At 38.8% G+C, this 13421-nt stretch overlaps 1 protein-coding gene across 2 annotated transcripts in view; it reads left to right on the top strand.

Annotated features, from left to right (window-relative positions):
* GEFmeso (Guanine nucleotide exchange factor in mesoderm) overlaps positions 1-13421 on the top strand; it is a 115519-nt gene that overhangs the window by 78734 nt on the left and 23364 nt on the right. For both annotated transcript variants that reach the window (XM_034981788.2, XM_069507065.1), the window contains exons 2-3: positions 5971-7248; positions 7631-7740. In XM_034981788.2, the coding sequence (XP_034837679.1) occupies positions 5971-7248; positions 7631-7740 (1388 nt within the window). The remainder of the gene's footprint in view (positions 1-5970; positions 7249-7630; positions 7741-13421) is intronic.

Below are 13421 nucleotides of genomic sequence, written 5' to 3'. Positions count from 1 at the left end.
TTAGGGTTCCGTACCTCAAAGGGAAAAACGGAAGCCTTATAGGATCACTTTGTTGTCTGTCTGTCTGTCGGTCTGTCAAGAAACCTACAGGTTACTTCCCAATGACCTAGAATCATGAAATTTGGCAGGTAGGTAGGTCTTGTAGCAGATCTTCGGGGAAAAATCTGAAAACTGTGAATTTGTGGTTACATCACACAAAAAAAATTAAATTGTGGTCATGAACTAATAATTTAGTATTTTCAATTTTTGAAGTAAGATAACTATATCAAGTTGGGTATCATATGAAAGGGCTTTACCTGTGCATTCTAAAACTGATTTTTATTTATTTTTATGCATCATAGTTTTTGAGTTATCATTCAAAATGTCCAAAAAATACGACTGTAGTACGGAATCCTCGTTGCGCGAGCCTGACTCGCACTTGGCCGGTTTTAAACTTTACCTAACCTTAAACTTAAAGTAAATAATGAGAACTCTATAAAAGTTTGGCATCCGTCTATCTACAAAGGAAATTTTACTACCAGTGGTCATAAAACGCGGGAACTTTACGACGCCATATTGGATATTTGAATTCGATGGTCAAGTGCGACGTAAAATTATTACGACCACCGTATTATATCGTTATTAGGTTTTAACCGTTAACTGTCAGTTAGTGATAACGTTAAAAATTTTACATTGACCACTTCATTTTCAATGCCTAGACTAGCTTAGCTAACTTACTTACCTTTAGCTTTTCCCACGGCTTCGTTCGCGTGGTTCTTCAATTTACAGCGCTCAGGGTTAATGTGTTATCATCAGTAAAAGAATTTTTGAAATCCAAATTTTTGCACGTGCGTGGAAAGAAGGATCTGGCGCAGCGGACGGTCGAAGTGCACCAGACACCCAGATGGTGAGGGTGAAATTCCTTACGGTGGCGCGCGGTGCGGTTGTAGAAAAAAGAGGGTGGAATGAGGTCAAAAAGCTCTTCAGAGCACTCCCCATTATATACAGGCGATAGAACACGCATAGAGAGCTAACGTCTCTGCGGTGCTCCAGGCTTTCCAACGAGCCGGTTAGTTTATGGGATCGTCCACAAGTCGATCGGTTGGTTTGGTCTCAACGACAGAGACAATGCTCTACAAATCTGCTATCTCCTTCTAAAGGTCACACACATTACTTTCTGCCGCGTTACGCGTACCTATCTACTTATCAGTGAAAGAATTTTTGAAATCCAAATTTTGCCAAATCGGTTAAGCTTATGGGCCGGTACCTGATATATGAAATATTAAGTTTTTCAGGATTTTGAGAAATTCCATCTAAATAGGTGATGAAAGTCCGTCGTTTTCCTATGAAAATTGGAATTTGGATTTTAATTAAACAACTAGATGTTTCACATTGACTAATATATTACTTCGTATGGACAGGGCCATTGAACAAACAAAATGGCACCGACTCAGTAGTGCTTTAGCACCAATGCAACCTCAGTGACGTCTGGATTTCAAACGGGTAGTTCATTAGTATCTAAGAGGTGGCGCTGATTTATTTGGTTCCAAAACCGTGAAAAATTTTGTTCGCTTGGGCATATCTTGTCATTTATATCTATATGTTTGTTATCATATATATGTTTCAGGATTTTCGCAAATGGCACCCTCTTACCGAGTTTCAAAAGTTGGGTTAGCTAGTCTAAATATAAAAGGAAAAGGTGACTGACTGACTGACTTATCTTTCAACGCAAAGCTCAAACTATTGGACGGATCGGGCTAAATTTTGTACAACAGATAAATTTAAGATAAGTTTTTGAAATAATATAACCTCTGAAGGAAAAGTCAGAAGCTGACAGACCGACTGACTGACTGACCTATCAACTATATAAGCTAGCCCGCTTCCATCTTAGACTGCATCATCATTTACCACCAGGTGAGATTGCAGTCAAGGGCTAACTTGTATCTGAATTAAAAAAAAATACATAATTATAAAAGGAAAAGCTGAGTGACTGATCTATCAATGCACAGCTCAAACTGCTAGACAGATCGCGCTGAAATTTGGCATGCAGATAGATAATATAACTTAGTATAATAATATTTATTTATTTAATACTAGATGATGCCCGCGACTTCGTCCGCGTGGATTTAGGTTTTTAAAAATCCTGTGGGAACTCTTCATTTTTCCGGGATAAAAAGTAGCCTTTGTCCTTCCCCGGGATGCAAGCTATATTTGTACCAAATTTCGTCTAAATCGGTTGAACGGTTGAGCCGTGAAAAGCTAGCAGACAGACAGACAGACACACTTTCGCATTTATAATATTAGTGTGGATAATAATATTATAATATTTTAACCCATAAGGGGGTAAAATAGGGGTTTAAAACTTATGTAGTCCACGCGCACGTGTCGTGGGCGTAAGCTAGTTGCGCCTATCTTTGACAGCTCCAAAATAACTGTTTTGGATCGAATCCATTGTCGATAACACGCCATACCCAATTATTCTCGGTTCAATATCGGTGTCAACATAGGTTATTAGTTCAAGGAATTCTATTGTTCTACGAGTGGAGCCAACCTTCGACATATCTGGATATCCGATCAATACACCAAATAGCATTTAATGATGATGATGATGATCAACCCATCACCGGCTCACTACAGAGCGCGGGTGGTAGACTATGGCCATGTGCGGATTGGTAGACTTCACACACCTTTACATTATGGAGAACTCTCAGGCATGCAGGTTTCCTCACGATGTTTTCCTTCACCTTTAAAGCAAATGATATTTAATTAATTAAAACGCACATAACTCCGAAAAGTTACAGGTGCGTGCCCGGGATCGAACCCCCGACCTCCGATTAGAAGGCGGACGTCCTAACCACTAGGCCATCACAGACTTTTCCTTTAGATTATGGCGGCCAAGTCGTGTTCAAGTTTTTAATACTCTCTAAAACTTTTCAAAATGAAAATCAAACCTGTAACATATACCTTTGACCAGCCAGCTTAAATGGTCAACGAATCCGGTACCTAAGATAATGGCAAATGGCGTCAAATTAGATTATTTACTTTAAACCTACAATCTAGGTCTAGAGTCTAGAAAATTGAGGTCCATCCGCGCGACAAATGATATGATCGCAGTACACCCGTTTTCATATTATTATTTTTGTCCTAGATCACACGATTAAATACGACATTACATCCATACTATTCCATACTCATCCATACTAATATTATAAATGCGAAAGCTATTATATAGAGATATATTATAGAGCCTCAATAGCTCAACGGGTAAAGGAGTGGACTGAAAACCGAATGGTCGACGGTTCAAACCCCGCCCGTTGCACTATTGTCGTACCTACTCCTAGCACAAGCTTGACGCTTAGTTGGAGAGGAAAGGGGAATATTAGTCATTTAACATGGCTAATATTCTTTTAAAAAAAAAAAAAAATATATATATTCTGTGGCGAAAGTGTGTCAGTTTGTCTGTTTACTAGCTTTTCACGGCCCATCCCTTCAACCAATTTTGACGAAATTTGGTAAAGAGATGGCTTGATTCCCGGGGAAGGACATACCTAGGCTACTTTTTATCACGGAAAATCAAAGAGTTCCCACGGGATTTTTAAAATCCTAAATCCACGCGGACGAAGTCGCGGGCATCATCTAGTTTAATATAAGTCTGCTATTTTGCTTACGCTGGAATGGTACAAAAATCGGGCAAGTAGGAGTCGGACTCGAACACGAAGGGTTCCGTACCATCGTACAAGAAATAACACTTTTCTTATGTAACCACAATTCACGGTTTTCAGATTTTACCTTTAAATTGTAGCCGTAGGTAAGAATTATATTATAAGAAGAAATATAAAAAGATATTGCTAGCGCTACTTGCCAAATTTCATGATTCTAGGTCAACGGGAATTATTCTCTTGACGGGTCATGACAGACACGACAGACAGACAGACAGACAGACAACGAAGTAATCCTGCAAGAGTTCCTTTTATTCTCTGGAGATTTTCTAAAAAACGTCAGTTCAAACCTACCGAAGAAACCTAATTGATTAGATAGATTGATACTTTTTAATTTTAGTAAAGTGGTTTTTTTTTTGCTGGCTGTACTATCAACTTGTGCTAATGACCTCTGTCCTCCACAACAAATTGCTTCCGGAGCAACAGATGTTAGCTGCCAAATTATAGCGCTGTCATGTCGTAATAGAGATCGCCACTTCTCGCGAAAGTCAATAAGTACTGTAAGTACTTGTTACTCCGTCAATTAGATAATGAGAGTTCCTATTTTCTCTGAAGATACGGAACCCTAAAAACGATTTATATTATTACTAGATGATCTTCGTGACTTTGTCCGGGTTTATTTAGGTTTTTAAAGATTCTGTAGAACTATTTGGTTTTTAGGATAAAAAGAGCACCTGCTTCTTTCTATATGACACAATAGATTTTTTGGGTTTTTAAGATTACCGTTTCAATAAAGACGGATAAGCGTGGCGCCGTAGTATTAATTTAAATGATAATAGAAAGAAACATCTCTATAGGGGCTCAAAGTTCAAACCTCGCTACGTATGTATTTGAAGGGCCATAAAACTCCCATTACCGTCGGGAAGTGGCCGAACAAATTCGATTAGGAGTTACGACAAGTAATACTTGAGATATTGGATTGCTTATAGAAATGGAATAACTGTTTTGAATGGAAGGCAACGGCAAAGGGTACATTGATTTAAAAAAGTGAAGGTAGAGAGAGAAAGTCAGGGTAGAAGAGTTTAGGCTGGGCGTCGCGCTCTTGCACTTAGAAATCTGAGATTTTTCAGAGGTTTTAATGTAGAGAAAAAAATAGGCCGGATCTCCCACGCAAATATTATCCGTTGAGGAGTTCCATTATCTATCTTCGAAGATGTTCTTCAGATCTTCACCAATTTATATGGGACAACCTTGGAAGTTATACCCTTTCAAATAAAAAAGAAATTCAAAATCGGTGCAGGCGTCTGTCTTCGAATAATCGGGGAACATACATAAAAAAAAACAAAGTTTCCGACGAATTGAAAACCTCCTCCTTTTTTGAAGTCAGAATCGTGATCAGAATTCAGATACGCATTTTTGATTTAGAAATCAAAATAACAATATTACGTAATATGCGTAGCAAAAAACATCGTCTCGTCATCGCATCGCCCCCATTGCGTCACTAAACAGGATCCCATTACCAAAGTTAAAAGCCTTTTTGTTACCAAATGACATAATCCTGACGTTACCATGATAAGCATCAATTGCTTTCTCTGTTTATACTTTGATCACGAGCTTTTTTATCTATCTCTATTCATTGGGTCTAAATTAAATACAAGGAACCACAAGTTTAATTCGCTATAAGCCGCCAAAACACAAATCTGTATGGTACAACCATCGACGGGTACAACGAATTCTGTGATCAGGTACCATGTACTTAGAAAATGCAAAGTGCATGTTGATTGGCAAGAGATTGCTAAAGCCGCATTTACAATGCAAGTTGCGTTTACATGCAGTTACTCAGTCTCATAGCATATGCAGAGTGGTGTTTCTTTTAACTTGCGAATTATCTAGATAGGAATGTAGATTGTAGATTATTATGCGACTGAAATAAAAAGCTGTTATAGCATTTATTGTGCTCAAACCAAGAAGGATTCCAGCGTAATCTGCTTTTATGACATCATCGTCAACAACTCATCACTGATCACGGGTCTCCTATCAAAATAAGAAGGGTTTGGCGATAGTCTACTACGCTGGGCAAGTACGAAGTGGCAAACTTCACATACTGTTTGAGAACATTGTGGAGAACTCTCATGCATGCAGGTTTCCCTCACGATGTTTTCCGTCACAGTTGAAGTAAATCTTAATTATTTGCCTTAAACGCACATAACTTCGTGCCCGGGTTCGAACCCCTGACTTTCCGAAAAGGAGGCAGACGTCTAAAGCCGCTAGGCTATCACCGCTTTGATTTTTATAACATAAACTAATAAAAAATATTTATTTATTGTTACAGGTAGTACAACAGATCTCGCGCCAACGCTCATCGGTATATACGACTCCCTATTGGAACCAGTAAAGAGCCTGAGACCTGAAGCGGATCGTCTCGAAACAGCCAAAGATGCCAGAAACGACCCACCTGTTCAAGAAGACATTGAAGGCAATATGACGGAAGAAAAGGATACTACAGTACCCGCGAGCCCACCGAAAGACCCTTCCAAAATAGCAGGCAGTGTCAAACTACCCTTAGCAACAGTAAACAAAAGTTCCCTCTTTACATTACGAACTAAAAGTGATAATAATGGTGCTAAAGAACCCATATGTGACCTTACCAGTGATACAGTTAAAGTGCAAAGAACGTTTAAAGAAGTCAACAAAGAAGCAACTACTTTCGACAATCTCTCCCCGAATGTTAAAAGAATGATATCAGGTGCGGCAGAGACGACGACTCTGAAATTCCAAAAGAAATCAATAATTATCGGTAGATCATCAACCCGACGATGCAATATACCACTAGTTGGGGCAACGTCAAAAATATCTCAGTCAGGACTAGAAATATTACCGTCAGTAGAAATCTACGATCAACCGACATTAAAAACTTTCAGCAACGATTCTCCAGCAAAAACAGCTCCGATCAAACCGGAATTTAAAATCAACGAAGAAGAAACGACGTACGATGTCCCAACGAATAACCAACCCACTATATATGATGTTCCTAATCCTAATAAGACAGCATTTGAATCTCTCTCCCTTCCTTTCATCGACCAATCGATCGAGCTCTCTATATCTACTAATGATAGGGAATTCGATACTAAATTGCCCTCAAAAGACAGTTCCCCACAAAAGCCTGATCTCAAAACTTCGACACCTGAAGCGTCTCCTATTAAATTCCCAAAAAATCTAAATAATGGCACGAATAGTTTGCATAGAAAAAACTTCGGGAGCAAAACTGAAGGTTCACCGAGTAAGCTTTTAAAATCTGGACCTTATCCCGAAGCTGTGGCATCTACAGGGAATCTGAAAATGATACAAGAAAAAGAAGTTGTCAGGCTAAATCCTGCAATAGAAGTGACCAGACCTCTATCAATGAGTTCCATTGCGTCCTCAAGTTCGACTTCAAGTAGTGGGGTACAAAATAAGGGAGGAGTGAACTCCGCGTATTTAGCTTCGATCGAAAGTCTGGATGACCATAGTGATGCTGACATGACATCTGCGAATGGGAGTAATAATTTTGTGAACAGTGCCGGTATGCTGAAAACTAGTGTGTCAGAAGATAGTCGGACGGAATTGCCAAGTAAGTAACTTTAATTATTACACTTCTGTGCAGAATTTTGTGTGTTTTAAGCAATTATTAAATATCACTTGCTTTGATGGTGAAGGAAAACATCGTAAGGAAGCTTGCATTGCCTGAGAGTTCTCCATAATGTTATGTAGTAAAGGTGTGTTAAGTCTGCCAGGCTTAGGCGTAGGTAGGTATGACTGCGTAGTGTGCAAAACCTAAAACAGTTTTCAGCCGGGCTTGTGTATTTATTCACAGTCTATGATCTGCGCAAACCACCATCTTACAACTTCAGATTGGACTATTTGTTTTGCGCACACTGTACTTTTCTTTCTAGTGGTATTTTTTTTTCTGTTTTTGAAGTCAATTTTTTTTAAATAATTTAATTTTTTACCAGGACAAAATGCCTTCGAGGAGATGCCAGGGTTATCGCAGTTAGAGAGAGTGTGTGCCGAAATCGTGCAAACGGAAAACGTCTACGTCGAAGATCTCAGGCAAGTTGTTGAGGTGAGTTAATTATTTGTAATTTTATTATTTTTATGCACATCAAAAAGATATTGTGGCTGTAATAAAACTAAAATGGCACGTCTAAATCTATTGCTATCCCTGTCATAATGTCGCTTGCGGAAAAGGATAGCACTAGATTTAGACCTGTTAATTTAGAGATTGTGTACAAGAGAATCGGCCCCAATATATAGAAAAGCATTGAAGGTCAAGGGAAACGAAACGGTAGTTAAATAAATAATAACTAAACTATTTCGACCAACGACAAACCGACTATTAAAATCACATTAAAATCTTTCGTTGTCTACTAGGAAGAGAATCATATTTCTCTTCAGTTAGTTTGCCCTGTTCTGAAATAGGTTTATAGCCTAGATTTCGACTACGGTCATTCATCATTACCGTACCCAAAGGCTTTACCTTTGTTCATTTCCATTAAAAAAAACAGTTTTTTCGGCCTGTAATCGACGGTGAAGAATTATTAATAAGTATGTTTAATAATGGCTAACTTACATTTTTTATCATCATCAACATGATCAACCCATCACCGGCTCACTACAGAGCGCGGGTCTCTTCTCAGAGTGAGAAGGGTTTTTGGCCATAGTCTACCACGCTGGCCATGTGCGGATTGGTAGACTTGACACACCTTTGAGAACATTATGGAGAACTCTTAGGCATGCAGGTTTCCTCACGATGTTTTCCTTCACCGTTAAAGCAAGTGATATTTAATTAATTAAAACGCACATAACTCCGAAAAGTTAGAGGTGTGTGCCCGGGATCCAACCCCCGACCTCCGATTAGAAGGTTGACGTCCTAACCACTAGGCTATCACAGCTTTTATACTCACATTTTTGGCGAAAATAATTTTTAAACATAGATATACATACACGATCATACGTTTTACTTACGCTCTAATAAAATGACTCCCGTTCGGAAAGCAGCAGCGAAGGAAAGGATAATATTAAATTATATACTTATTAGGTAACACTGCAGATAAACACTAATCTCTCGTTCAGAAAAAAGTTATCCGTCATCAATGTACCATTTTCAAATCATACTCCTATTAACCTGCCATAGAGTTGTTACGTAAGTTAGGTAAGTAGGTATAAGCTATTTATATAACCACATCCAGATGAATTGAAACGCAGCTAACGTTTCAAAGCATTTTGAAGAGGAAGCGGCCGCAAATAAACGCCGTTGAGCAATCCTATAACCTATTAGACGTCGGAAGGTGGTAGAAATACTTCCTTTTTGTTTCTACACTGCTGGTGTTTTAATTTTAGGTAAATGGGAGATATTACTGTAGTCCGCGATAGGTCGAGATGGGAATCGGGGAGGGGACGCCCCGCACACCCGCACAGCCCCCGCGCTAACCCGGTGCGGACGAGTGTGGGTGACGTGCGGGTGGGTCCCTCGCCTCATATCCCGATTGCCATATCGACGTGTCGCGGACTATAGTTTTGGGTTGACTTTGAAAAATTGCGCATTTCATATCATCATGAAGATTTAGTTTTTAATTTAAATAAACAAATAACAGCGTTATGTGAGCAGTACTTAGAGGAAGCGAAATATATATTATCTAAATATATAAAACGAAAACATGACTGACTGACTGATCTATCAACGCACAGCTCAAACTACTGGACAGATCGGGCTGCAATTTGGCATGCAGATAGCTATTATGACGTAGGCATCCGCTAAGAAAGGATATTTGAAAGTTCGACCCCTAAGGAAGTGAAATAGGGGTTTGAAGTTTGTGTACTTCACGCGAACGAAGTCGCGAGCGTAAGCTAGAATATGTATATAATTTATTTTGCCCTATTGCAGTAAAATGTCAATGTGATTTTCCGTACCACTCTGATTACTTAGCAGGTCAGTAGGACAAGGGATTTGCTAGGCAACCGCAAAACAAACTTCGTGCCGTGGTACCTTTGTTATTGACTTAGATAAAACTGTATTTACGAGAATAATAATTAATACTAGACATTTCTGGAATATTGAAATCATTAGATTCCTTTTCACGCGATTAGACTGCCCAAAAAAGGAATGTAATCTTTTCATGGAACATGTATTAGTTTTTGTATTCTAATTCTAGTTCAAAAGGCCTGAACAGATTTGAATGGGGGTACCTTAAAGGCTCCCCCACACAGGCGCGTTATTATAGGTCGATAATATCGCATGCGTTATTGCGATATCTGTTTTCAGTACATTTTGTATTAGGATGGTCATGTAGTTACACACTGCTGCGATAATAACGCCGAAATGGAAGTAGGACGTTGCGTTTCTCCGTCCTGCAATATTCCGATATGAGTTCTAGAATGTTTTGTATCAGGACGCAAACAACCGTACACATACCTGTAGTACTTGTAGGACGTTTGGTTTTATCGACAGTTTGAGAGTGGTTACATGACTGTATGAGTGTCCTAACAACTTTTCTATAATATGGATATCATATCATCAGATGAAGAATGCGTATTACTAACAGTAGCAAAAAAACGCCAAAAAAGACGCCAGAAACAAAGGTAAGTAATACAGCGTGGAATTACCGCAATCGACATTAGCGAAACCTTAGACTTGGAATGTCATTCAAAACAATTTTGCGCGCTCTCTCGTAAGAAATATCGGACGATAAAAACGCAGCTGTGTGCAAGGAATCGGGACGCATTATCGCAATACCGCATGCGATATTATCGACCTATAATAACGCGCCTATGTGGGGGAGCCTTTAGAATCCTTACATCATCCCTAATGACACAGTGACACTGCCTATAATTAAAAAAACAATCAAGATAGCTACGACATACAAGCGAAAAGCGCCATATTGTTTTTTATCTTAATTTTTTTTTTCACTTAATAAAGACCAAATCTCGGATAGGATTTTTGGATGAAAATTTCAGTATGCTACTTTGAATCCATTGCGATTATTGCGAACTCTAAAAAACCTCTTCCAAATTTTTTTTTTTTAAAGAATATTAGCCATGTTAAATGACTAATATTCCCATTTCCTCTCCAACTAAGCGTCAGGCTTGTGCTAGGAGTAGGTACGACAATAGTGCATCGGGCGGGGTTTGAACCGTCGACCTTTCGGTTTTCAGTCCACTCCTTTACCGGTTCAGCTATTGAGGCTCAATTTCCTACTCCTAGGGCTCTTGAAATACTTATTATATATTAGTGACTTTGAAACAGTTTTAGCTATCTCGGAATCTTTAAAAATATTTAGGTGTGAAAGTCGAAACAAGATCTTTTGGACGATTGACGAATAGCCTGCTGTCGTATTAGTCAAGCGAAGCTATTGTTCATTAACTTTGACAAGGGCTAATGGGAGACGCTTGACACTTGACAGCCCTTTCTGAAGTTATTTTCGGTTATTTTCGAGTTTCTAACGAGAAAAGTCGTCTATAAATACCAACTACGGCAAGCTTTTAAGTACTTAGGACTTTTAATACATTTAAGACAACATGTTTTTAGGGTTCCGTACGTCCGAATTAAAAAGTGGAACCTCTGTATGATCACTCTTAAGTCTATATGTCTGTCTGTCGTGGAATTTCGACTACGTACGGGTGCAGACCTTGGCGTTGCCTTGCGGTACGATAGTAGAAAGACGAAGGAGGAACCAGGTTGAAAAATTCTTCGGCACACTCTCCGAAATATATCCTGTAGAATACCGATAGGCAGGCAATTTTGCGCCGATATTCCAAACTTTGAAGTTTAGAATTGACCAGCGCTTTTATAGTTCATAGTCATATAAGAGTTCATAGTCAAATAGGGGCTTCTTTAGAGGACGAATTTCAGCGTATGCCGTACGTTTTTGTATGCTACAGATTTTCTAAAAGACAAAGCCGAATAAATGTTGCACGCCAACCATAAGTTTGATGTCCACCGTCCAATTATCTGACTCGGAACAGAATTTATGGCCAAATTACACACTTTCCCCGGTAAAGTGCGGCTTTACATTTTAGCTTTCTCTTAAAAGTTTCCCCTAGCCCTAATTAGTGCTTATGTTACACTGTTGATACACATGACTATAAATCTGACTTCAATAGTGTAACGGTTTATGAGAGGACTGGATTCCTTATTATGATCGTAGGTTTTGACCCAACCCGGTTCTGTTCTTAGTAAAATTTTTGAAAATCGGTGAGGGGGTGGATCGGAAAATTCGGCAGAGATTTCCAATTAGAGCCTCAATAGCTCAATGGTTAAGGAGCGACAGAATTCCGAAAAGTTGCCAGTTCAAACCCCACGCGTTCCACTATTGTCGTACCTACTCCTAGCACAAGCTTTTCGCTTAGTTGGAGGGGAAAGGGGAATATTAGTAATAACTAGCTTATGCCCACGACTTCGTCCGCGTGCACTACACAAATTTCAAATCCCTATTTCACCCCCTTAGGGGTTGAATTTTCAAAAATCCTTTCTTAGAGGATGCCTAGGTCATAATAGCTATCTGCATGCAAAATTTCAGCCCGATCCGTCCATTAGTTTGAGCTGTGCGTTGATAGATCAGTCAGTCAGTCAGTCAGTCACCTTTTCCTTTTATATATTTAGATTAACACGGCTAATATTCTTTAAAAAAAACTTGAAACGCATAGGTACTTTTTCATTTTTGCCCGAAAGCCTTTCCTTGAGGATGCAATTTCTAAAAATCCCCTATAGGGAAAGGAATTTCTAAATACGTATTTCTCTATTTTTAACCATGAGCTGAAATACCAATTTTCATAGACATAACTTGAAAAATGAACGACTTTTATACTGTGACTGTCACCCCGTTTAACCCCTATAGGGGTGGAATTTTCAAAAATTATTTTTCGTGGGTGCCTGGTATCGTCGTAAAAAACTTTTTTGATTTTAAGATCTTTTTGGCGGTGATTTTGAAGAAGAAAATTTTGAGAAGGGTGCGATTTCTGTTTCTAACTAATATTCAGGGTAGTATTCATTATTCAAAAAAATTCATCTAAGGTTTCTAAACTTAATTAAAATGACAGGCCTAAATGTAATGTCATCTCTTTCATAATGGTCTGTGCAGAAAAGGATAGCTCTAGATTTTAGACCTGTTAATTTAGTTTAGTTTAGATGTCAGTCATGTTCATTGACAAAAAAATTGTACATTTTGTATCCCATATGGGAATCAACTCCGGGATCACTTATCACCCATAACATCATTACAGCAGTGATTTATATGCAACCCAATAAAGTCACGGCATAGCCTACGCCTATTACATACAGTTCGCAAAAACCAGCGCTACCCTACAATCATCCCTTTTTAGGCTGTGACCATCCCGTTAGGAGACTAACAAGTAACAACCTACATACATAAGTCCAAACAAATCGCTCTTATTACTCAGTTGTAGAGTTCAAAATCTCTTGGCTGTGTAATTTTAATATGACCAGTTTTAAATGATCTCCACGTCCCGAAGGTTTTCTCATAACGGTTAAGTTTAAGCAGGGAACGAAATATATGGAGGGGTCAATGTAAAGTAGGCGCGATGATTAATCAAGCTAGCTTGTTAGAAACATTAGTGATACCGTTATATTGGTATTTCGTATAAATAAGGAACATTTTTGCCGTGTGGAGAGGTTCAGATGCAACGTTGATCTAATTCGGTAGCTCGATGGATGACAGTGATCAGCACATTGAATGTTCGAACATTTACTCTGGTCTCTGTATCTTGGGGGGGAGCACAATAATTTAC

This window comes from Maniola hyperantus, chromosome 25 (genome assembly GCF_902806685.2).
Source record: "Maniola hyperantus chromosome 25, iAphHyp1.2, whole genome shotgun sequence".
In the NCBI taxonomy this organism is placed as follows: Eukaryota; Metazoa; Arthropoda; class Insecta; order Lepidoptera; family Nymphalidae; genus Maniola; species Maniola hyperantus.
This window is presented reverse-complemented; position numbering and strand designations above follow the sequence as displayed.